Source organism: Amblyomma americanum, chromosome 1 (assembly GCF_052857255.1).
Source record: "Amblyomma americanum isolate KBUSLIRL-KWMA chromosome 1, ASM5285725v1, whole genome shotgun sequence".
NCBI classification, from domain to species: Eukaryota; Metazoa; Arthropoda; class Arachnida; order Ixodida; family Ixodidae; genus Amblyomma; species Amblyomma americanum.
In genome coordinates, this window is record NC_135497.1 from 143,074,260 (window position 1) to 143,099,126 (window position 24,867).

General features: G+C 47.4%; 1 protein-coding gene across 5 annotated transcripts in view; it reads left to right on the plus strand.

The window, feature by feature from the left end:
- The window catches only part of LOC144113784 (ubiquitin carboxyl-terminal hydrolase 10-like), a 100,411-nt gene that overhangs the window by 56,046 nt on the left and 19,498 nt on the right, over positions 1-24,867 (plus strand). For all 5 annotated transcript variants that reach the window (XM_077647095.1, XM_077647098.1, XM_077647097.1 and 2 more), the window contains 4 exons: positions 2,642-2,733; positions 4,016-4,122; positions 6,530-6,665; positions 9,901-10,110. In XM_077647095.1, coding sequence (XP_077503221.1) covers positions 2,642-2,733; positions 4,016-4,122; positions 6,530-6,665; positions 9,901-10,110 — 545 coding nt within the window. The remainder of the gene's footprint in view (positions 1-2,641; positions 2,734-4,015; positions 4,123-6,529; positions 6,666-9,900; positions 10,111-24,867) is intronic.

Here is a 24,867-nt window from a genome sequence, read left to right on the forward strand (position 1 = left end):
TGCGGATAAGTACTGTCCGCGCGGTCCCAGCCAACACCCATGAAAGGCTATGGCTTCGTGAGGGTGCTACAAATCACGTGCGAAAAACTTTTTTTTTCTTTGTGAGTGTCGTCTATCCTTCCACCCATCAGACGCCAACGTGGGCTATCAGCGCGGACCAATCAGTGCGCGACCGCATCTGACTTCCGCCTGTTTCTACAACATGGCCGTGCCTGCCAAATCAGTACAGTGAACTAGAGAACCGGCCTCTTGCTTCACCAAGAACTCGTTGTTGCCGCTACACTGTGCCTCATGTTCACGGCAAACAAAAGTTGCACGAAGCTTTCACTTTGTCTGAAGATGCCTGCAGCACAAAATTTTAGCGATGAAACGCAACAGATTTTCAGAATGCTTCTGGATTTTCTAAGCTGCTAGGTTTAGCCAGTGCGCGTCGGTTGACGCCAGGAAGCGCGGGAGGTTCAAACAGGTTAACTATTTTGGTTCAGAAAGAGGTCACAAAGAATAATTCGTCCTCTTTGTCATCATTGAATATAAAATAGTAAATGCACAGCTGTTCTTTTCAGCATTTTACTAAGCGTATGGAAACGCCCTTTCTAAATCCTGGCGGCAGCGGTCTTGTGGCAGCCGCATGGTTTCCACCACTTGTGGTGCTGCACGGCGTTGGTGCGGCTGCGTTCCGCTGTGCCGCTCAAAATCCGCAGTGCAAGTTTGCTCCATGTGGGTCGCCCAAAAGGAAGCTTGCACAACCGATCAAGCGCTGGCACTCAGCAAAGTTCGCTTCTCCCCCTTGCTAGAGCTAACGTCAAAAGGTAAACACCGTTGTTATCGCTACACAGCATCTTGGCACACAGCCAAAAAATGCGTTGAGGACCGTGACTGTGCGAAACAGAGAGAAGCGTTAACGAGTGACGCTTTTTTCAAATTCTTAGGCAAAAATCGGGACTGAGTGGGCCCATTATGCGAGTGGGTTCGCTATGTGAGTAAATAGGGCACATATACTGTAATGCAAATGGTTCTTGTCAGTTTTTTCGAGGCCATTCGATAATTCAAACTTTTTTGCCGGTGTCAAGAAGTTTGAAATAACGATCTTTTATTGTAGTATGGCAGTTCGGGCGATGGCGGCTTTTGTTGGTGCTGCGAGTGTGAGCTACTTGGACAGCAGCGTGGAGACGTTGGAGCCCTTGAGTGCCGCCGGTATAACTGAGGCTGCATGCTCCCAGCATCTGTCGCAGGGCCCACGTGCAGTGAGAACAGTTGGCAGTGAAGAGTCCGACGGCGGCGGCGAGACTGTGCCACCACCAAGTGCACATGAAGTTGCAGCACGCCACTTCTATGTCAGTGAGAACTCTGACATTGCGCAGGAGCTTTGGGCAAACTGCAGATGATGCTGATGGAGTCTCGGCAGAAGAAACATAAGCAAATGCACATTGCCGATTACTTTTAATTTTTACAACCCTTCCCTGTAAATAAACATGTCTTGGAGCATAAATAGCATCCTATATTCCAGCACTAAAGCTAGCTGCTCATGTGAATGCATTCCAGTACTTGTTTCTGGTGCATAACGGGCCGATCAATTGATTTCATTTGCCACTAGGACCGGATGAATTTAATTCTCAAAATATGCCCCCCACAAACGTGTAGTAGGGCCTAGCTCGCGATAACGCGTCTAGATGTGGCTGGTTCGGGTTCTGCCCGCGCGGTGGTGTGCCATAACAGCTCTTTCTTGCACCCATTCGATAATTTGAACTTCGCTTAATTCGAACAATTTTCCGGTCCCCTTTGAGTTGGAATTAACGAGCTTTTACTGTACTGAAATTTTGCTACATGGAAATTAGTCTCCTAGTATTCTTGGAATCCACCAAAAGCACATTGCAGATAACGGGAAAAACCTTTATTTGCGGTAAGTGGTCCTTCTGCCCTATCTTTTCCAGCAGCAATGGCGTTATGTGCATCTTGTTTATGTTGCGAGTTCGCGAGCTGCCTCAGCACGTCTATATCCTGCCAACCGCCTCGTGGGTGGCGGGGAAGATAAGCCAGCTCGAGTTTTGATTTTGCTGTTGTCATCATGCTCTTGTGAGTGCCTCGAGCACACATCTAACACGATGCATTCGCCTGCTGCCACCGCTGCAACACTGCCACTTTTGTCTATTGAACATAAGGAAAAAATTAAGGCCTTAATATGCAGCCCAGCTGTCGCTGAACACAAGAACACTTAACTTTACTGAAATCAGTTCATGGAACTTTCATATGCCATGGGCACTTGAAGAAAAAAATTACAGAGGATCTCTCAGTTCTCTGGTGAGCACGCCTAAAATCTGAAACTTCCATGTACTCGCAGACTGCATGGATTTCGCAAATGCAGACGTTTCAATCAGGGCGGCTCTGGTGAGTTTAGAAACTGTAATATAGAGGGATTCGCTACATAGAGGCTTGTTACTTCCAGGTTTAACTGTGCAATGTTTGATGCTGCTTCATTGCAACGAAACTTTCTGTAATGATACATGACCGCACTTTGAAAGAAAAATTCTTCCGGTATGAGGTTCTGAGGCCCACATTGTTCATCCTGATTTTATTATATGTAATTTATAATCTGCAAACTTGTTCGATTTCTTATGCTAATGCCTACTTTACGTGGTTACAGCGGCCTTGCACAATTGCATTGTCAACCACACCCCTCCTATGATTCAACCGAGGGGCCTGGAGAATGGGAAAAACTGGTGCTACATCAATGCCGTATCCTTTGCTGTTTGGAATCGTTTTGAATGGAAAGCTTATTTACGTGCATTGATTAATATTCCATTGAGAGGTATATATAGTAATGATGGTAAACAATGCAGGCCCGGTATTTTTTTCAACAGAAATATACCTAATTTGTCTGTGGTTGTATCGGTTGCTATTATTTTTATATTGTATTTATGCACCCATTTTCAAGGCGTCTTGGCCAAGCAAGGGATTGAGAATGAACATAGAGTTCAGGTAGGGGAAGCGACCTGTGTCCGGAGCTGACCTATTTACGTTATATTAGGGGGGCGAACGGCAGTTTAGGCCTATCTGCGGGTAGTAGCAGGCTCCTTGTGTGGATATTTTTGTATGCAGCGCCACCAATTTAACGGCGTTGGCGTTCAGTAGGTGATCCCAATGTCGCAGGATCGAAACTCTGCCCCAGCAAATGCATTTCATTGGAGTGGGTGCGGTGGACACTTTGGGCCACCCCACCGGGTTCTTTTGACCTTAGTGATCCATTCAGTTGTGCCACCAATGTTTAACTGCAGGTCGAATTCGCAGTAAATGGAGTTCAGTTAATGGCAAAGATAGGAAGATCAGTCAAATACGACAGATTGGTGTGTTATATCCATTGTAACGAGATTATACTGTGGTTTATTTAGTGTGATGTTTCTGCCACATTTAGGCCTTAAGAGAGGCATTGGTTTATTGTCAAAAACTCTTCCAGTCCCAACAACCAGATGGTGCCACTAGTCTGTGCTTATCATTGTCTCCATTTGTATATGCTGAACTATATGTATGAATGTGACAAATGGTGTAATGTCCTGCAGAATGCTTCATTGTCATTTTTAGATGCTTTGCTCCTTTGCACCTAGGAATTTCAGAAAAGATGTGGCAGTGGGTGACTGCTGTGCTGCAGCTCTTCATGTTGCTTGCTGCCTAGTTCATTGCGTATCAACTCCTAGCCGGCACACATCATATGACCAGAATTTTTTGTAATTTTGAACATAGTTACCCAGCTCATGATCATACATTTTGTCCATGCCGATTTAAAAGTTCGAGAATTAGTAGCTCTGAGAATGAATAAACTGCAGTAGTTCCATTTCCACAGAACTCTGCTCTTTTTAAACTTTCTTCTCGCTTCATGGGGCACCCTTCTGTGTGTTTGCTTTTGCATGTGTGCTTTACATTGAAAAATTTTTGACGCGGTAAAACATGCAGCTCAGGTGCATGCTGGATGCATTGTTTGCAGTGCACTGGTTTTTGCTGGTTTCTTGACATAAATATATAGAACCTGCAAGCCTTGTTGGCTTGTCCGGCATTCTACAATCTGCTGCACAGCTTGCCTGTGGTGCCTGGCATGCCTGGCTCAACAGAAACACCTCTCATGGAGTGCTTGTATGTAGTTTCTTTTTTAATGTCTTGTTCATGTTTGGGGACACCGTAAACTAGTCTAAAGACTGGTTGTAACATTTCTAGCCCTGACTGTAACACAGTTATTAAACCTTGCAGCCACCCTAGCTGCATTGAATTACAAAACCCTAAGCTTTCAGCTGAACACTTGTGCTTAGCCTGTGCAGTTAGTTTTGCATTAATATATTTTGGCTCAGTTTGGTTGCAGCTTGGTCTTCATCAAGTGCATACTTCATATTTGTTCATACCTCCCGATTCGCCCGGGAGACTCCGGATTTTTTAGTCAACTTTCCGATTGTACGACCAGGTCACTATATCTACCGAAAAGTTTTCTGCCCACACAAGAACTGTTTTTATGAAACTGGTGCTGCGGAATCTGCAGCCACATCGTAATCACAATCAACGGAAGCAGTCAAAGCCAAATCAAGCCTAGCCAAAGTAGATGTGGCTGTATAGTGGCTGTTTGCATTTCATGCTTGCTGTTGCCTGTGTGTGTTAGGGTTAGTTAGGTAGTCTGTGTCGATGCACAGTGTAAAGTGAATTCTCATGTTCTTTATGTCATGGCGCTATTAAAGCACAAGAAAAGATATTTGCAGATGTTTTTGCGATCTTACAGTTCTGAATTTTTGTGTGCTACAGCCCCCCGGTTGGCGCAAATAAAAAAATTTCCGATTTTTGATCTCGCTAGGTTGGCACGTATGTTTGTTGTTGATATTGCTTTTTTTCTCATCCAAATATTGTGCCTTGCAGTCATCCATCTGCGTAGAATATGAGCACATTCATTTTGCATTGGTAAAGTGGCAGATGTGGTTTCTGTGTACCTTAATGCAGGGCCCTTATAATGTATGCACGTTCTTTGTGTATAGTACAGCTTTTATGTGAGCATTCTAAATACAGTGGAACCCCATTTATACGTTTTTCACCAAACCGCGAAAAAAAAAACTTAACAGCCGGGAAAACGCAACAGTGAGGAAAGGTCCGAAAATGAATGAAAACAGTGCAGCTTTGCCTTGAAACAATTTATTTCGACATCAAGTGAGGTTAGGTCTTAAAAAAATCGAGAATGGTCGATTGCCGTTTTTTCCGCTGGAAAGCCGCATTGCTCTCAGCGTCGCTTTGAGGTGCGACGTACCTGCGGAGGAGGTCCAGAGCCGCGACGGCTTCTCCAAAGCTCGGGTCGGCCAACTACCCGGTATCATGCGGCTCGTGCTCCTCGTCGTCATCACAGTCTGAGGCTTCACTCGCGACCGAGTCTGCAACGATCTCAGCGATACTCTGACACTCGGACGTCACGACAGCAGCATCCACGGCGACGTAGTCGTCATACGTGACTCCCGTGGCACCCAGCGCATTCAAAGCTTCACTCAGCTCTTGATCATGAGAGGCTGCTTCCGTCTCTCCAGCTTCCGTGGCAGTTTCCTCTCCGCCGTCCATGCGAAAGCCACACCGTGCGAAGCAGTGCTGTGCTGTTGACGCGCTCACTGCAGTCCACGCTGAAGCGACGTAGTGCATAGCGTCCAGTATTGACTCTTTCCGCGCTGGCTGCCTGTCGACTGCGTTGAGAACATCCAGCTTTTCCTCGAGGGAAAGCGCCTTGCGCTTGCACGACGCCATCAAAGGACGACAAATCGCTCGCGGTGTTAGCGAGGCCCGACGAGGCGTAGGCAGCGTAGGTGTTGACGGGAGGACACGGACGACTCGGATGGGTTGAACCGCACAAACAAGACTGGATTAGCGAGGCCTGACGTGGCGTAGGCAGCGTAGCTGTTGACTGAAGGACACGGACGACTCGGATGGGTTGAACCGCACAAACAAGAAAGACTGGATTGCTGCGGGCCCGCAGGTTTTACTCACTTCGGCTGACGAGGCAGTGGCCATCTAGTGGCAATCTCTCCAACTCGCGTGCCGCTTTTTAAGGCCTCCGAGATTACCCACGCGAGTGCAAGGGGGTGATCTCGGAGGCCATGGTCTTGTAGCCAATTCTGGCCAAGACTCGTCAAAATGGCAGTTGGCGCGCGTTGCCCGGCTGGGTTCGGGGTGCCAGGTTGCGACGTATCATGCGGGAACGTTATCACAGCTACAACGTAACAGCGGGGTACCCAATACATTGGATCCTATGGGAGCTATGCCGGGACCGGACGAAAACGACGTAACAGCAGGGAGAACGCAGCAGTGAGGAACGTAACAGCGGGGTTCTACTGTATGAAGCTCAGGTGATCCTAGCAGTATCGAGAGGCTCATCTGAAGATCAAAACATTTATTACTCCCTGTATGTGAGCATTAGCTTATGCTTTAGACTACCTGTGAAGCAGTTCTGTGTCCCTATGTGCACAACGTGCTGCTTCCATTCCATAGTCTTCCCTCTTCGCTTATTTTTATTTATTTTTTTCAGCATATACTTTCTGCACTCCTATGCCATTCCTTTGGTGCGTGAAACAGGCAAGAAGGATGAATTGGTTATCGGTTCAGCATATGACCCTGAACCATTCAGAGACCTTCTCATGAAAATAAAGCCAGACTGTAAAAAGGTACGCCAAGAAGAAATTACTACCTGTTGCATATGCTATTTGGGAGAAAATTTTGCAGTGAAAATGAAAAATATTACTGGTGGTGTACTGAGAGAGGATGTAAATTGTTGCAGCACATGTACAGGGTGCACAAAGGTCTGTGTTGTGTGCTAAAGGTAGTTTCTAAAAATAGGTTTTGATGTCAGTGCAAACTCTCCGACTTTATGCCCTCAGTTCTCTACAGCATTGACTGGAGTCAACCCTGCATACCATTTTAAGACTAACAATGCCATTGTGCTGAGGCACACCAATGAAGATCATGCAACTGAAATCAGTGAAGCAGTTAACATGCGTGCATATGCTTTGCTTATATATTTAAAAAAAACTTAAAACAAGCTTGAGACTCCTCTCCCTCCTTCAGGACGAGGCAGACTTCCTAGCTGTACTGTGCCCACGTGTACTTCTTGTGGCAAGGGATGTATGGCACAGTTCACATGGCAAAGAACATGCACCAGTGCAGTGTGAGAATAGTAGTAGTCAATTTGTTGAAACCTTGGAGTAAATGCCACCTGTGCCATTTATGTGCAAATAACTGTTGTGAAAGCAAGCTTCAGACATAGTCAAGGATGATCAGTACTGTTGTAAACTGTTCAAAGTAGCATAAAATTGGCAGAAGTTCAAGTAACAGCCTAAGCTATTGACATGTTGACAAGAAAAAATTTCCTGCTGAAATCACTGCATAGATTGCGTAGAAAAGTTCTTGTGGGCTCATCGGGGGGCACTCGGTAAGATGAAATCAAGATGCGTGACTTAGGCAAACTACAGTTTATCAAAAATATGGCCTTTGTCAGCGTTTCACTGCCCACACTATCTTTGGGCACTGGAGAGAGCATGGAAGGTACAGTCCCAGTTGTGTTGTAGCCAACCCTGTTACTGTTTGTCTTGCAAACCGTCTTGTTACATAGTGGCTGCAGAGTGTATTGCCGCACCCCTCGGATAGCAACTTCGTAAATAAGGATATGTTTGGCCATGCCAGTCTCTAGATAATCTAGTGAATGCCTCTTTTCATTTCAATAATTGTTAAACAGCTTACATATTTTCACAGCTACTTCAGTAAGATATCTCTTGTAAATAATACCCCTGTCACACGGTCATTTCGTCTCGGAGGCCACTTGAGCTCTGCAACGGGGGTGGCTCAGAGTGGGGCAGAACTGTACATATTTCGAGAGCCTTGGAGAGGCGGCTGCGTGCACTCTCAGGTGCGGAGCACTTACAGCAACACGCTAGGCAATAAAAACAGCAGTATTGTCTCAGGAAAATACGGGATTTTAAAATAAAGATTATTTTGCAAAAAGAAAAATAAAACCGGCCGGGCTGCAAAACACTGCAGCAAGTATAACATCGTTGCCAGCAATACAAAAACAACGAACACCAGCTTCCTCACAAAACTAACGAATGCTAATACAGTTAGACGAAGTTTATTTCAAAAGGGATTCATAGTACTGTAGTGAATGAATATTTTGTTCTTAACCTATGAAGATTTAACTTATAGGCTGTTTGCTTGCATGCCTGCAAAATTATTGGCAGTGACTGTGGCACCACAACACGTTGGTGTGAGATGATGGAATCTCTCGACGATCAAGGTTGCCTTGTAGCAGTGGCACAACTCCGTCGAGTTTGATAGCAGTGGAGAATCTCGAAAGCTCTCAACTCAATAGCTGTTAAAAGTGCCCACGTGACGAGTATAAGTTAACCTGTTGTACTGAGCTTTTCTAAGCACAGTTATGGAAATCCACACAAAGAACATATTTGCTATGCAATTATGCTGATTTTTCATGGCTGTGTTTTCTGTAAAAAGTCATTTGTAGTTGAGTGAGCACTATTCATATTTATAAGTATTATTTTTGATTTGCAGTCATTAATTGCTTCGCTACTAACACTTGAGGACCCTCAGGTCTTATGTGTTAAAATTGATAAGATCGCTACTAATTGTCTGCCAGAACAAAGGAATGCAGTGGCTTATGCAGTGCTGAAGCAGACACTGTGAAGCTAGATGATACGCGTTTTCATCCAGTGCCATGCATTACAGTAGTGTTAGCACAGCAGACCATTTCATATTGTTAAAATGGTGAAAGGAGCATTGAACTCAAAAGTGATTGACCTAGTGTTCCCGTGTTTTCTCTTTAATATACAGTCTTTCTCAAAAATGTACAGCCCAAGGGGTTTGCCTCTAAGCCGTGTTTTCCTCCAAGCACATTAACATGTTTGGAGGGTTGAGGAGCTCCTCCTCTCTGAGATTAGGGTCTCTGATTATACGAGAGGAGTTGCATTGCAAGGCCCGGAAGCAGACCCCTTGGGCTGTATACTTTTGACAAAGGCTGTACCTACGGTTTCTTGTGCTAACTTCAGGCAGGAATGATGTGCTCACGTTAATTGCAGCACATATGTATGAACAATACCTATTGGATAAAGATTTCGTTTATGTACAGCAAAACCTTGGTAATTCAACTTCAAATTTCCTGGATAATTTGTATTTTTTTGGTCCCGTAATTTTGAATGCAAATTTTAATGGGTAATTCGAACCGGCGGCCTGCTCTAGCCTTGTTAATTCGAAGGTCTAGAGTGCTATGTGGGAAGTCCCAGTCCCAATTTCACGGAAAACCCGGTGAAGTGGCGGTCCTTTGGAGCCGTGAGGCTGCGCCACAGAACAATGCCGATGCTTGATATGCAAAGCTCCCCGGCCCTGGTACTACCAGCACAAAAACCAGTCCATGGTATGGCTCATGGACTGCCTAAGCACATGCCTGCAAAAGAGAAGATGTGCTGCAATGCAACGCTAGCAGGGTACCGCAGCAGGTTCACTGCATTCTGCACCGCCTTGGGTTTCTTTAGATGTGCCTGCGATTGGTGTGGGGGGTAGGTTGCCAGCATTTCTGATTACATACTTGGAAGTAATCGCAGAGTTCAGTAAAGGTAGAGCATTCTCATAACTACATTTTTTTTTTTTTGCTATAATCGGATAATTCGAAAACCCCTAATTCAAATATTTTTTGTTGTCCCCATGACTTCGAATTAACAATGTTTTACTGTACTGTGGTTTAGTGCTTTAAGTGTATGCCATGATATCCGCTCCTTACTCGCGTGTATAGCAGTGTCGATGTGGCACTGCGTACTATAGTTTTGTTTGGGGGATAGTTATCTTTTATTTTGCTTGAAGTTTGTTGGAATAATTCATCAGTTTTGTGTAATATCTTAGGGAAAGCAAGAGGATGCAGAAGAATTCTTGAGCTTCATGCTGAATGGCTTGCACGATGAAATGGTATCTTCAATGCGTTCCGTGAGTAATGGCCTTAATGGGCAGTGCAATGGAGAGGCCCAGGCACCAGCTGAGCATTTAGACGACGATGATGATGAAGGCCCTTGGAAGACTGTCAGCCATCGCAACCGATGCCAAGTGACCCGTTCGGTAGGTCTGCCACTTGTTACAGCAATGTGTTTTTTATATAACAGTGTGGATATATCATGCGAGGGTCACAGCTTTGGTGATCAGTGCAGTTGTTTTTTTCGCTAGGTACTTAGCACTTCCCAATATTAATGTGATGGCATTAGAAGCCTCATCACGGAAAAAACCTGATGTGTGGTCTGTCATAAGGTACGGGAATTGGTCAAGACAGTTATGTCATCAGGTTACGTGACACCGCTTGTCCACCCCTCTTTCCTCCTGCATCGCTTCAAATATAAGCCTCATCACAGAAAAAAAACCTACGTTCATAAATTTGCTAATTCTGATGCTGTCGCATTTCCCGCACATGATGAAATTGAGTGTCTCCATAGTTTTTCTTGTGAACTTTCACTGAATACTTTTATATTAGTGCCTCATTAATGAGACCCTTGTTAATATGGACATTTCAATTTGTAGACAGTTTTTGTGGGGACCAAACTTTTTCAGCACATTTACACCTCGTTAATATGTCTGTGCAATGGACAGGGCGTAAATGCATTGGGCCCATGGTGCCCATCTTTTTTGTTGTGTTAATAAGGAAAGTGATGAGAACAAAATCTCCAGTGCCTCAACCAGGTCTTTCCTTCGGTGTACGTGCACAACGCCAGCAAAAAGGAGTGCAATTGCTGAAAGGGCCCTGCGATGCAAGCCAGGCATGTGGCTTCTATTTTTTGTGTGCATAGCATGGGACACCTACGATGTCTGAATGCCAAAGGAGATCGTAATCATAATAAATATTTCAGCCTGCTCCTGAAAAGTCTCATTTCATGTTGAAAGCGCCGTGAGTGTCGTCATGGTTTGCTGTCGCTACTAAAGTTCGTCTAAACGAAGGACACGCAAAACAGTTTGTGTTAAGGGGAGACGCGGCTCTTTAAGACTGAAAAATCGCAAAAAAAAAAATCGGTTTTTTGAAATATTTTTTTTTCCCGGAATCTTCAGGTTCTGAAGAACCTGTTTCTGAAATATTATGGTCCTCTGACAAGTATTTACTGCGTTATTGGATTTTAAAGTCAGTACAACGACAGTTTTCGCTCATAAAAAGCCCTTAAGATCAAACAAATTCAAGCTCGCGCCTTGTCGCAACGGAGCGCGGCCATTTTGGTATCGTTTGAAAGCTGCGCTCTTCTGCTTTTCATTTTTTGGCCGGAAACACTTTTCCGTCTGGCAACAATGACGCTACCCGGCACAAAAAAATGCAAAATAAGCGAGCGCCATTGGTGCTTTTGCATCACTTGTGGCAAATTCGGCCTCCCGATTGGACGCCGGGAAGCGTCGTCTGCTGGACAAAGGAGCGTCGTTCGTCATTTTGGGCGGAGCACTGCCCTGCTGCCGTCTCTCCGTCACGATGGCTGGAGGAAAACGGAAATTTCGGACAGCTCATGCCTTTGGCAAAAAAGCGCATACGGCGGCCGCGGACACGCGAGGAGCCATCAGACCCAGCAGCAGCAGCGACGATCCCCACGAGCCAGTGCAACAATGCACCTATGGAGAAAGCGGTAGCGTATGCGGCACCGGCGCCCGTTGCGGTGTCGAAAACAGTGCGCGTCGACACACCATTTCTTTCCGAAAGCGAAAAAATGGAAATTGGTCTTCACGCACAAGAAGAGCGACGGCTTTCTTTGATGTCCGTTACTAGCCGCAAGCAATCTGTTTTGGGACACTTCGACGAGGCGCCGGAAAATGGGACGGCGTTCACCGTTGTAAGCCTCACAGCCATGAATGAGCTGCTCAAATGCTTGCAGTGCAGAGTGTGCGGTAGTCCTGTGACGCTGTCAAAGATGGGCCGTGAGTACGGAATTGCAGTCGAGCTCGTTGTGAACTGCGATTCATGCGGAGAACTCGAGGCCAAGTGGAGCTCGCCGAGAGCAGGTAAGAACGCGACGTCCAACTCGTTTGAAGTGAACGTGCTCACGACTCGTGCCGTTATGAGCACAGGAAACATTCGAACCGCCCTCAATGACATTTTTTTTCGGCTCTCAACATTTCGCGCCATGGTTTGCAGCAAAAGACGTACCAAAAATACATGAAGAGGAAGCTGAACTCTGCCTACCTGAATGCTGCCATGCATGTGATGGGCGAATGTGCGGATGCCGTGAAATCCTTGTACGGTCCGCTAAACTTCGGAAACCCCGACAATATTGCAGTCTCCTATGATGGAACATGGCTAACGAGAGGCCATTCCTCGCACATCTGTGGGAACAGTCATTGAACTGTTTACCGGGTATGTGCTCGATTTTGTAGTGCTCTCCAACTTTTGTTTAGGATGCCAACTGGGCCCGAAAGAAGGTGACCCTCACTATGAAGAATCGGTAGCTGGCCACCTGTGTAAAAAAAAAAAAAACAGTTCGAGCAAGCCCGGCCAGATGGAAGTTTCAGGCTGCGAAATTACTGTTTGGCCGATGACTGACCAAGCATGGACTACGGTACACAACCATGTTGTGCGACGGTGATAGTCGTGCATTCAATGCCCTGCATGAAAAAAAAATTTATGGCTTTGTAGAAATCGAGAAAGAAGAATGCATTAACCATATCCATAAACACATGGGTGCTACTCTCAGAAGTCTGCTGCAAAAATCAAGGGAGACGGCAAGAGGAGCCTTAGTGGAAAGGGCAAGCTCATAGGTGAGCTTATCACAAAACTGTCCACCTACTATGGACGGGCATTAAAAGCAAACCAGGGCAACATTGATGCAATGGAAAAGCTGTCCTCGCAACCTATCATCACATAACCTCCACGTACGCAAGGCCAAATCATTCGCTGTGCCCAAAAGGTGAGGAAAGCTGGTGCGCGTACAACAAAGCTGTGGCAAAGAAGGAACCTCCACCTAAGCATCGATACAGCCTGCCAGACTATGTTGCAGAGGCACTGCTGCCTATATACATGCGCCTCTCTGACGAGAAATTGCTTGAACGATGCCAGAGAGGCAAAACGCAGAATTCAAACGAGTGCCTACACTTGGTGATATGGTCACTCGTACCAAAACACAGGCACGCCTCTCTTTATACTGTTGAGAATGTGGTGGCAGAAGCTGTCGCAAGGTTTAATGCTGGCAAAGAACATGCCAGTGAGGCCATCCTCAGGGAACTGCATGTCAACAAAAGCATAATCTTCAAGTTATGGCTTTCTTTTTATGGTATTGTGGTTTACAGTGCCAAAATGCCTTCATGACCTTCCTTGCCATTTGTCGTACAGTAAAACCTCGTTAATTCGAAATCGCTTAATTCGAACTGACGGTTGGGTCCCGGCAAAGCCCTGTGTATTTCAATGGGTCAAAACTCCCGATAATTCGAATATGCCGGTATCCACGTCGGTTAATTCGAACTAGGCGCCGATGGCTGGCATTGCTCCTCGCATATAGAAGTCACCTCGTAGCAAATACAATGCGCTGAAAATTTAAAAAAAAAATGCAGAATGATGAGAGAAAAAATAAGCCAGCATGCATGTCAGCACGCACGAGGTGAGACGTGAATTTTGTTGCCCGAACCAACCCTCCGGTGCATGCCGTAGCAGGTTTTCGCTGCTGGAGCGTCGAAGCATTGGCTTGTCTATTTTTGGCTGACGCGCGGTCACGCGGGTAGCCACCCTACCGCAGGCGCCGCCTATGCTCCGGCCACGGTGGCTTCGGCGCAAGCCGTTGCAGGTTTCCGCTGCGCCGAGGCGGTCGTGACCATTGGAGACGCACGCGACCATGGAGGAAGGAAGTACTTGGGAGAGGCGGTTATGTCACATTTTTTTGAAGCCGCGCTTTTTTTCTGATGGAAATAAACGTTTCAATCAAGCGGGCCTCCCCTCCCCGTTCCCCCGCTTCCCTCTACTTGGGCGCCGTCCCAGCGCGCCTGCCCATGCAGCAGACGACGCCGCTGCGCCCAGCGTTCTATTGGCTGCGCCGTCGGCTAAACTCTCCCAGTAGCCCTTGCGAGAACGCGTGACTTCCGGTACCCTTTTTTTGTGCAGCTCGGGAAGCGAAGACTCTTTCCATTCCTTCATCCTGCACGCAGCACCCGGCCCCTCTTGCGCCTAGTCTTTGTTGCCGCGGTGTCTAGCGAAGTTTGTGTTGCGTGATATTCCTCGTTTGTTTGGTGTCTCGCTGATGACGTCTCATCGACTGTGCCAATCATGGCAAACCGAGGAAAGTACTCCGCAAAGGATTTGAAGACGAAGGTGGAGATATTACAGGAGGTCGAACGTGGTCTCCTAACAAAGACAGCGATCGCAGAGAAGTTTGCAGTCAAGAAATGCACGCTGTCCACATACCTCAAGAACAAGGACTCGATCTTCAATGCGTATCAAAAGGAGATGGAGCCCTCGCGGAAACGACTAAGAACATTGGCTCATCCAGAGATGGAGGATGCTGTAATGGCATGGATTAAGGACGTTCGCAGCAGGAACATTCCGCTAAGTGGACCAATAATTGCCGCAAAGGCAGTGGACTTCGCCAGCCAGATGGGCATAAGTGACTTCAGCGCGTCGGAAGGCTGGTTGTTGCGTTTCAAGGCCCGTCACGGACTTACGTTTAAAAGCGTTTGTGGAGAGGCAGCCGCAGTCGATGAAGAAACGTGTCAAAATTGGATCTCAGGTCAGCTAAAGGACTACCTTGCCGATTACTCGCTCAGCGATGTGTTCAATGCAGATGAAACCGTGCTTTATTTTAAGTTGCTGCCGAACAAGACTGTCAGTTACAAAGGCGACACGTGTTCAGGTGGGAAGAGAAGCAAGGAAAGAGTGACGGTGTTGGTGTGCGCAAAGGCGACTGGCACGGAACGGTGCCGCTTGGTAGTTATAGGCAAAGCAGCGATGCCTCGCTGCTTTAAAGGGCTAAAAACTCTCCCTGTTGATTATACTTTCAACAGAAAGTCGTGGATGACGCGAGCAATTTTCACGGATTGGCTGCGCACACTCGACAGGAAGTTCGCGGCACAGAACAGGAATGTTCTGTTGTTCGTCGACAACTGTTCAGCCCATTGCGACATCAGCAGACTGAAGGCGATCCGTCTGGCATTTCTGCCGAAAAACACTACGGCTGTGCTGCAGCCTATGGACCTTGGGGTTATTAAAAACCTCAAAACACTGTACAGGCGCCACCTCCTAGAGCGGATTCTTGTGTGTATGGACAGCGGCAAATCGTCAATCTCCTCGGAGCCTGCCACATGCTGGCAACATCGTGGAATGCTGTCAAGGCGGACACAGTCGCGAACTGTTATCGAAAGTGCGGCTTCATTGAAGGCCCAGAAGCCTGCAGCACGGCAGAGCTGGATGTTCAGTGTGATGACTCTGTCGCGCTGCACCCTGCCTACGCTGCTTTATCGGAGGGTGTTGACTTCCAGAGCTTCATAGACGTTGACAGCGGCGTGGAGACATCGGGGCCGTTAAGTGATGCCGAGATTATTGAAGCGGCCTGCGGTGACCAGATGCCGCACAACTCGGGCGCGGCGAGCACAGCTGACAGCGACGACGAGTCCGACGGAGGCGACAATCCATTGCCACTCCCGAGTGCATGTGAAACAGCGTCAGCACTCGATCTGGCTGCGCGCTACTTCTCCGCCGATGATAATTCGGACGCTGCGTTGGAGCTGTTGGGCAAGTTGCAGACGATGCTTGTCGAGTCACGGCAAAGAAAACGAAAACAAATGCGCATCACCGATTATTTTTCTCTTTGATATGCTTTGCCAATCTGCTGTTAATAAACATGTTTTTGAAGCATAGTGTCATATTTAATCATTAAGCATGCTGCTTACGCGAATGCATTTTGTTGTTAGCTCCAACCGCATAAACAAATTAACTTTATTTCCTTTGACATTCGGGCTCTATGATTTTAATTCGCGCAATCGCCCGCCGCAAATGTGTAGTAGCGCGTAGTAAGAGATAACGATCTCAGATATGCCTGTTTTAGCTTCGGCCCGTGCTGCCGGGCGTGATGGCCGCTTTTTTTAGCGCCCGCTCGTTAATTCAAACTCCGCTCAATTCGAACCATTTTCCGGTCCCCCTCGAGTTCGAATTAACGAGGTTTTACTGTATTGCATTGACGGCTGTGCATAGGTAAATCTCTCTCGGCAGCTGTGGTATGTTGACAGCAGCGTTCAGCAGCTGTCGGCCAATTGGGTTCATGTCATACAAGCATTTTGTGGAGTTGTTTTAGGGGCTGTTCGTTAATAAGGACAACTCGCTTTATGGACATTTTGCATGGAAACCATAGTGTCCATATTACCTAGGAACAACTATGTTCCATAGTTCTAATGTAGTTGTAATGCTACAGTCGTACTATGTAATGCTATATTATATAGTACACGCGTACTATGTTGAAAGCTAATTATAATTACTGGACCTGACAGTTTTTTAATCGCTCCATTGTTTGACCACTGCCTAGTGTGTTATACTCCATTTCATACATAGCAGTCAGCATTGCCAAAACTAGCATGCCTGTTTGTGCAGGCTTAGTCTTTGCCCAAAATGTGCAACCAAAGTGGACTCTGCTTATTCTGCGACAGGTCTCTAGTACCGTGACTGGCAACCTCCTGCACTTTGTTTTACACATTTTCATGCTGTGACTCCTCATAACTTTGAAAAGTAAGAACTAGGAAACCTCTGCGAAATTCGGGGGTCAAGGGTTCGGATCCCACCAGCGCCATGTGGTTGTTTTTTCTGCTCCTTTTATTAATCTGCAATTGATGAAAACCACGAATTGAAGAGAGAGAAAAAAAGATATCCTCTATGCTCCTTGGTTTCGATGACTGTTGGCTTCCGTCATGTATGTCATAATGAGCACCTCTTTCCATCCCTTGTCTGGTGGATAGTTTAACGAGGGCTTCGAATCTGGCAGTCTTGTTGTCGTAGGTAGAATAAGAGGGCCCTCGCACAGCTTCCACCCTCACCGTTCAGTCACGTTCCTACGTGGTGCTCGTGGTAATACAGGATTGCCACTATGGATGAGGGTGGCACTGGTGAACACTCAAGGTTCAGTTGCACTATACTTAAATATCCCCGAAAGCAAAAGGTTGGGCATCTGTCACTGTAGCTCAGTGGTAGAGCACCGAACGGAAAATTCAAAGGTCGTGGGTTCGGGTCTCATCGGTGGCATGTACCGTATTTACTCGCGTAATCCTCGCACTTTTTTTCCCTGAAAATCAACGCGAAGTTTGGGGGTGCAATAATTATGCGGGGAAAATTTTCAAGCAAATGTTTCGGAGTGTTAAATGCAAAGATGAATGGGTGCAAGATCAGGATTGTCAGGTCCGCAATTGTAAATATAACGAAAACATTACTTTCAAGGGTAACTTACCTTCGTTGTGAAAGTACAGGACGAACGTAAGCTCAAGCTGCTAAAGCACTTTATTTGCCGCGCGCAACCTCCCCGTCACTACTCGCGTTGCGTACGTCCTGCAGGCAATTCTACTCTTCATCAGAGTCCGTGTCGACACTGGAATCGATGGTTTCTTCATCTTCCGATGCTTCTTCGTCGTCCCACACCAGGTGGTCCTCGGTCGCATCCAGGGCATTCGAAATTCCTGTTTTCTTGAAGCTTCTGGCCACCATGTTTACATCAATCATCCCCCGTGCCTCTGATACCCAGCTGCACAGCAGCTCCACGGACGGTCTTTTGATCTTGCCGCCCAGCGTCAGAGCTTGTTCACCTTCAGCCATCCATTCTGCGTACAGCCTCCGGACGTTATCTTTAAATGGCTTGTTCAAAGATACATCAAGAGGCTGTAGCATTGATGTGAGGCCGCCGGTTATAACAGCCAGGTCCGTGCGCAGTTCCTTGAACTTCGCCCGAGCCGACTCTTGGAGATGGCCCCGAAAGCTATCAAGCACGAGGAGCGATGGAAAAAGAAGCGCTCCCGGTCGCCGCCCCCATACAGTCTTCACCCAGTCCACCATAAGGGCCGCGGTCATCCACCCCTTTTCTTGGACGCGCACATGTATACCAGGGGGGAGCTTTCCTTTCGGGAGGGTCTTCCACTTGAAAATGACGTACGGTGGGAGCTTCCGCCCGTCCGCCGTCACGCCTAGCATGACCATGCACCTCTGTTTCTCGGCACCTGTAGTCCTGACGTGCACAGTCCGAGCGCCTGTCTGTTCGACTGTCCTGCTGCTGGGCATATCGAAATTCAGCGGAGTTTAGTCCGTGTTCCCTGTCTGGGAGAGCAAGAAGTTTTTCTCCTGCCGGATCCTGATAACGAATCGATGGAAGTCCACTATTTTCTCTTCATAGGCTGCGGGCAGGCGCTGGCAAAGTGTCGTTCGCCTCCTGATCGAGAGTCCATTGCGCCGCATAAATCGTGTGGCCCACCCGTTACTAGCGCGGAATTCTTGCATCGGGATGCCCTCCTTTCTTGCGATTACGAGTGCCTGGTTCCGTATCAAATCAATCGACACAGCACACCCATCCGCTCGTCGAGCCTTGATTTATTCCAGTAAAGAGGATTCGACTGCAGGAAATTTCCCAGTCTTCAGTCCACGGAAGGCCCGGCGCGTCTTACCAGTCGTCTTGAGTTCATCGTGCTGCCGTCTCCAATACCGGACGCAAAACTCGTTGACGCCGAAGTGTCTGCTGGCGGCACGGTTGCCATGTTCCAACGCATACTCAATAGCTTTTAGCTTAAAAGCAGCTGTGTAGCTTGCGTAGCGTCCCATGGCGAAGCGGCACAAAGAGCACGGTGCAACACGCAAACGAGGCCTACGAGACACCGGTGAGCTGGAGACGCCTTCGCAAAATGGCGTAGCGGTGGTGAGTGGATGAGCGGTAGCGGCGGTGGCAGCGGATGATAGCGCGGTGGCAGCGGATGGTAGCACAGTACCGTTGCTAGTAGCACGCGCGCCCAACCATGGCAGTTAGTTGTGGCCGCAGTCAATAGATGGCGATCGCTACGACAAGCAGACGGCTCGCGGCAGTAATTTTGGGGGTGCGATGATTATGCGGGGAAAAAAATTTTTCCAGTTTTTGATAGCCAATGTGGGGGGTGCGAGCATTACGCGAGTGCGAGCATTATGCGAGTAAATACGGTAGTTGTTTTTTACGCAACAGTGTATACAGTGTATCAGGGCTCCGTAAAAAAACTAATTGTGGCAATTTATGCTTCTTGTGATTAATGACTGATTGGTGTGTGATAAGCGATGATGAGTTTTTAAATCAAGGTAATCATTGTAAACGCTCAGAATAAAAATGCCATTGCTTGATGATGGTATTTAAGAAAATTTCGGGTGTGTAATTGATCATTAGCTAATTTAAATAAGTGAGAAAATGAAAAATGCGCTCAAAGGTATTTCAAACGGGCGATGGTGTTCCGGGGACTCTCTGGCAGCGCTGCAACACACTGTCGCGTTCCACTCTTAAAGGTGAAGCTTAAGGGGGGAAGCGGGGATCAGATCGCGATTTTCGCGAAAAAAATCGATTTTTGAAAAGTACGCTTTTCAGAATCTACAGCATCATTTCTATCTTGTACTGAAATATTTCACCAAAAAACAAACTCTAAGCAATAAAAATAAAAATATTTGTCGGTGGCGGCGTCCACGCATCCGCCCGAAATCGCGAAAAAGTCGCGAAGTTCAAGGCGCGACTGCTCGGATTTCCCGCCACGGAGCGCCGCCATTTTGGTATCGTTGGAAAGCCCGACTCTTCGGCTCTTTTTCCCAGCCCTTCCCTTCCTCCCCTGCCAGCCAGCAAGCGCGCACAAAAAAAAAAAAACGGAGGGTGGCAGCACGGAGCAGCCAATGACTGGCGCGCCCCAATTGGCTCTGCGCCGCGGCGCGTTGTTAGGTGCGTCCTCATTGGCCGACGCCGCGGCATAATGGTGGTTGAGGCAAGGAGCGTCTGCTGGGAAGCCTTTCTGGCCTTTCCTTCTCTTGTGTTTCGAGGAGTTCGACCACGTGCAATGGATCCGCGCACGTTCGAAAAGAAGTACCGGACGAAGCATGCCTACATGAAGCGGAAACGCAAGCCCGCCACAGCAAGGAAGAAGCGGCTATTGTCAGCAGGTGGTTCGGCCGAGCCAAGCGTCCGTTCAGAATCGGCGGAGTACGTGCCCAACGTGCTGTGCGATCTCTCGCCCAACGTGCTGCGGGATCTTGCGCCGAGTCGAGCACCAGCCAGTGATAGTGAGACGAACCATGATCTTTTGCCGTCGAAGCGCGGGCGCAGTGTTACTGCACCGGTGACGATCGAAATGCCAGTGAGTCTCGCCGTAGGCGAGCGTCCCACCATACGGGAGTGTCCCGTCGCAAGTTCGTCGAGCACAGATAACGGAGTGGGCTTGCAGCGGTCATCGCCGCCCGACTGCAGAGCATCGGAGACGCGCTTCCGCCGTGAATCGTTCAACGCCAAGATGTCTCCGCAGCCAACAACCGCCAGTGAAGGCAGTCCCATGCCATCGACGAGTTCCGGCGCTTCGACGGTGCTGCAACGCGGGCGCACGCTCGATGCCGTGGATGCGCCAGCGGCCGTCCTTGCCGCTCATCGCAGTGTTGACTGTTCGCCCAGTGAACGTCGCACTATTCAAGCTCACCTAAAAACACGATTTGTGTCCGCGGAAAGCGCAGAACTGCAAGCGTCGAGAGTTCGCGAATCGCTTCGCGCGGTTTCAGCAACGGAGCGCAAGTTTGGGCTGACTGGCTCACAGGAAAATGCCATTCCCGCACCTCCAGAAGGGGAGTTTATGCTTGTTCAAGTTGCTGCTTTGAACTCGCTGATTGGTTCCACGCTTTGCCCAACTTGTCAGCAGCCCGGCCTAGCAGTGCACCGCGAGACTGAACTGGGGCTAGCTGTGAAGATGGTACTTTCATGCATTTCCTGTGGTACCCTACAGTCAGAGTGGTCCTCACAAAGGAAGAGCGGCTCTAGAGCTTTTGAGGTCAACATCAGAGCTATGCAAGCAATAAAAAGCATTGGGAAAGGACCAACTGCTCTTAATGACTTCTGGGCCACCATGAATGTCTCACATCGTGGGTTACACCACAAAACATATGATGAGCACCTCAAAAAAAACTTTCAAGCCTGCCGCAGCGGCAGCTGCACACAACATCTTCACAGATGCTGTAGAGGCAGTGAATAAGGTGTACACTGAAATGGGGACATTTTCAAAGAACATCACAGTAGTTTATGATGGCACATGGTTGACACGCGATCACAGCTCCCATACTGGCGTAGGCTGTATAATTGAATTCCATACAGGACTTGTGTTGGACTGCGTAGTTCTGTCCAACTTCTGCCTTGGGTGCAGCCGACAGCCAGCAGAAAGTAACCCCCATTATGCTGAATGGAAGCAGCAACACCAGTGCCAGAAAAACACTGATGTGAATTCTGGAAGAATGGAGGTTGAGGCTGCACTACAACTCTTCAGGCGCCCCTTGAGCAAAAATGATTTACGCTACACAAACATAGTTTGTGATGGGGACAGCCGCATGTTTCGCACTCTATGTGATGAAGAAGTTTATGGTTTTGTGCAGCTGTCTAAAGAAGACTGCATAAATCACGTGAAAAAACGAATGGGGGCTGCACTTCGCTCTTTGGTAGCCAAGGCAAAGAAAGGAGAGCCACTTGGTGGAAAGGGGGCCCTGACACAGCAGCTCATCAAAAAACTGACGAACTACTATGGCCTCGCTCTGTGGAACCATTCAGAAGTCGAGGAAATGCAAAGGGCAGTAATGGCAACGTACTACCACATCACATCAACAGATGGTGAGCCCCATCATGAGCTGTGTTCCACTGGCCCCCTTAGCTGGTGCAAGCAACCACCGATCAGCTGAGGCAGAAGGGCAGCCAGCACCAGCTCACAAGTACAAGCTTTCAGCTAAAGTTGCTGAAGCACTTCTGCCTGTGTACCAGCGCCTCTCAGACCCTCAGTTGCTGGCCCGGTGCAAAGGAGGCAAAACTCAAAACGCGGGCTGAGAGTCTCCATTCAGTGATATGGTCATTAATATCAAAAGACCAGCATGCCTCACTGTTTGCCGTGGAAACAGCAGTGCACGAGGCAATTTCAAGGTACAACTCGGGCAGTCTGAAAGTCTTATTCAGACCTGTGCACAACATTGGGCCTGCGCCCTGGTGCCCTCTCTCTTCAGCAGGCTGTCGAGAAAGATTCCCAGCGAATGAAGAAAGCACACAAAGTCCATCTCTGAAAGGACAGAGGGCTAAGAAGTCACCTGCTGCCAAGGACACCAAATTTTACAACGCAGGAGCATTCTAGACAGTGTGTGCCAGTATGGAACTTTGAGGCTTGTTTTCTCAAAAGTTTGTTTTGGGCTTATCACCTCGCTCGTGGAAAGCATAGCACGGCAATGGGAGCTCGGATTTTAATCCTGTTTGTTTTGTTGCAATTGCTGAAGTGTGCCTTATGTCAAGACAGTCTCAGATTTACCATTTAGGCTCACCATTTCTTATTACACAATAATTGGAGCATGATACATTCTAAACATAAAGAGAAGGTGCATACTGTGTCGCTTAGAAGAGCAGAGAAATTTAAAAAGAAATTAAAAGAATCTTGACTTAGACTATACTTCTTAGTAACTATTAAAAACATTTACACACCCATAACCCATTTTGCTGTCACGCTAGGCTTTCCACGAGCAAGCAACATGGGAGCAATATATAAATAATGATAAAATCAAAACTACTGAAGATATTATTGTGAAACTTTGTAGCTGTCTGTTTGATGCTATTTCAAACCTGTCTGCCAAATTTCATCACTCTAAGTTAAAAAATAAAAAAGTTTGTTCCGATCCCCTCATCCCCCCTTAAGCGTCCTCTAGTATTTCTGCTGCTTTTATTAATCTCCATTTGATGAAGACCACAAATTGAAAATGACATCCCCTATGCTCTTTGGATTCAATGATTGTTGGCTTCCGTCATATATGTCATAACGCATCAGTCACATTGAATGAAGCACGGACCGCCCGCGCTCATGAACGCATACAACAATGACATCCTTGGTTCTTATTTTCATTTGATGCAGCCATATCCTCTCTGTGCAGCTCGTGTCTGATGTCTGAAACAGTTGCAGTGTATCTGTCTTTTCATTACAAACACTGCCCACTACTGCACCTGCATAGTTTGCATGTTGACATGTAAAGCTGCCTTGGAGCAGTGTTTGCTTGCTGCTGAGTCGGCTGCTCTCTCTGCAGGGCAGTGCTCGCCCGTATTCTACATGTCCAAAACAAGCAGGCAACCGAGGGCACAAATATCCAAACTTGCTGACCTGACAGACACAGGTGTGGCGGTCGCATTTCGATGGAGGCACATTGCTAGAGCCTCGTGAACTATGCGATGTCAGTGTATGTTAAAGAACCTCAGGTGGTCAAAATTATCCGGAGCCTTCCACTACAATGTCCTACGTAGCCTGGGTCGGTTTGGGGTGCCATAAATCAACCTACATATAGCGAATTCCAAACCACACTACAGCTACACCAACAAAGACTGCTGTCTGCACCCCTAGGCACATGAGAGCAGATAGGTACAAGCCGGAACATAAGCTTGCTCATTAGTCCAGCAGGATGCTCCAGTTCTGTGGCCAGGCTTCAGAAAAGCCTGCACTCTACTGCGCTGCTCTGTATCCATAACAGAAGCAACTCCTTTATGAAGCACACCCCACACGCTCTTTAATTTGAAGGTTTGAGCGGCATTGTTGAGTTGTTAGGTGGTATTGTATTGAAATGAGCATAGTGTGCCTAGTTGTATGTCACATGCCAGGCTACCTAGTGCAATGAAATCATTAATTCGTGTCCACTTAATTCGAACTGGCTCTTGGTCCGATCAAGTGCATTAAAAAGACATTCTTAATTTGAACTGATGTTTGGTGTAAGTGAAATTGAAAGTGAAAGTGCCAGGAGTGGATTGTATACAGTTGCTCACAACATTTTTTGGGCCTGGCATATCCAGGAAAATGGTCCAAATAATCGAACACACTGAAAACCATGAACTTGAAATATCCTTTTTCCGAGGAAAATATGCGTTGCGGTCGCAGGTCATGCTGCCAACAATGCCATGAATCAATCCTACACTAGTGCCGCATGTTCATGGACCTTGCTAGCACACCACAATGTAAACCCCTCGTCATCTGATGCTTACTATGCAAGGTGAGGACGAAATCAGTTTCTTGGTATCCCAGAAACTGAAAGAGGGAACATGCAGGAGGAAGCGAGCACCTCCGACTACCCCCCTAACAACTGCACCACTGGCAGCGGTGCCTGAGCCACGGCAGGCGCTGTCATTGTCCTGTTATCAATGCAGTTGTGTGCCCAGGCTTGGGGCGGGCTCTTCTTTAAAGGCCACCCAATTGGAACTGTGTGCGTGCCATTTACTTGAGTGGCAACAATGACAATTGGAAATTGCCAAGCCAGTCCTTGCCTAATTGAATCCGTTTGAATCCATGATAGCTCTTCCGTAGTGGAGAAGGGAGGCCAATTGTGGCAGTGATGCTCGCCCCCCGATGAAAAGTGTGGAACTTCCATCTCGTTCCACAGAGTCTCCTTGACATCTATATTTTGGTCCCAGGAATAGGAACTTTCGGAATGCACGGAGTCCGAAATATTGGTTGTGAATATGTAGGTCTTTGCAATTGGTTGCTGAATTATAGGATTTCAAAAGGTCACTCGGCTGCTGTGCATCATAGCTTCGCTAGGAAGGAGTGTCTGCTTATATAGCCCCATTCATATATGCTTTTGTCACACTGCAAACTGATCATGTTGGTTACTTTTGCATTTTATTTTTCATATTTATGGAAATTACTACT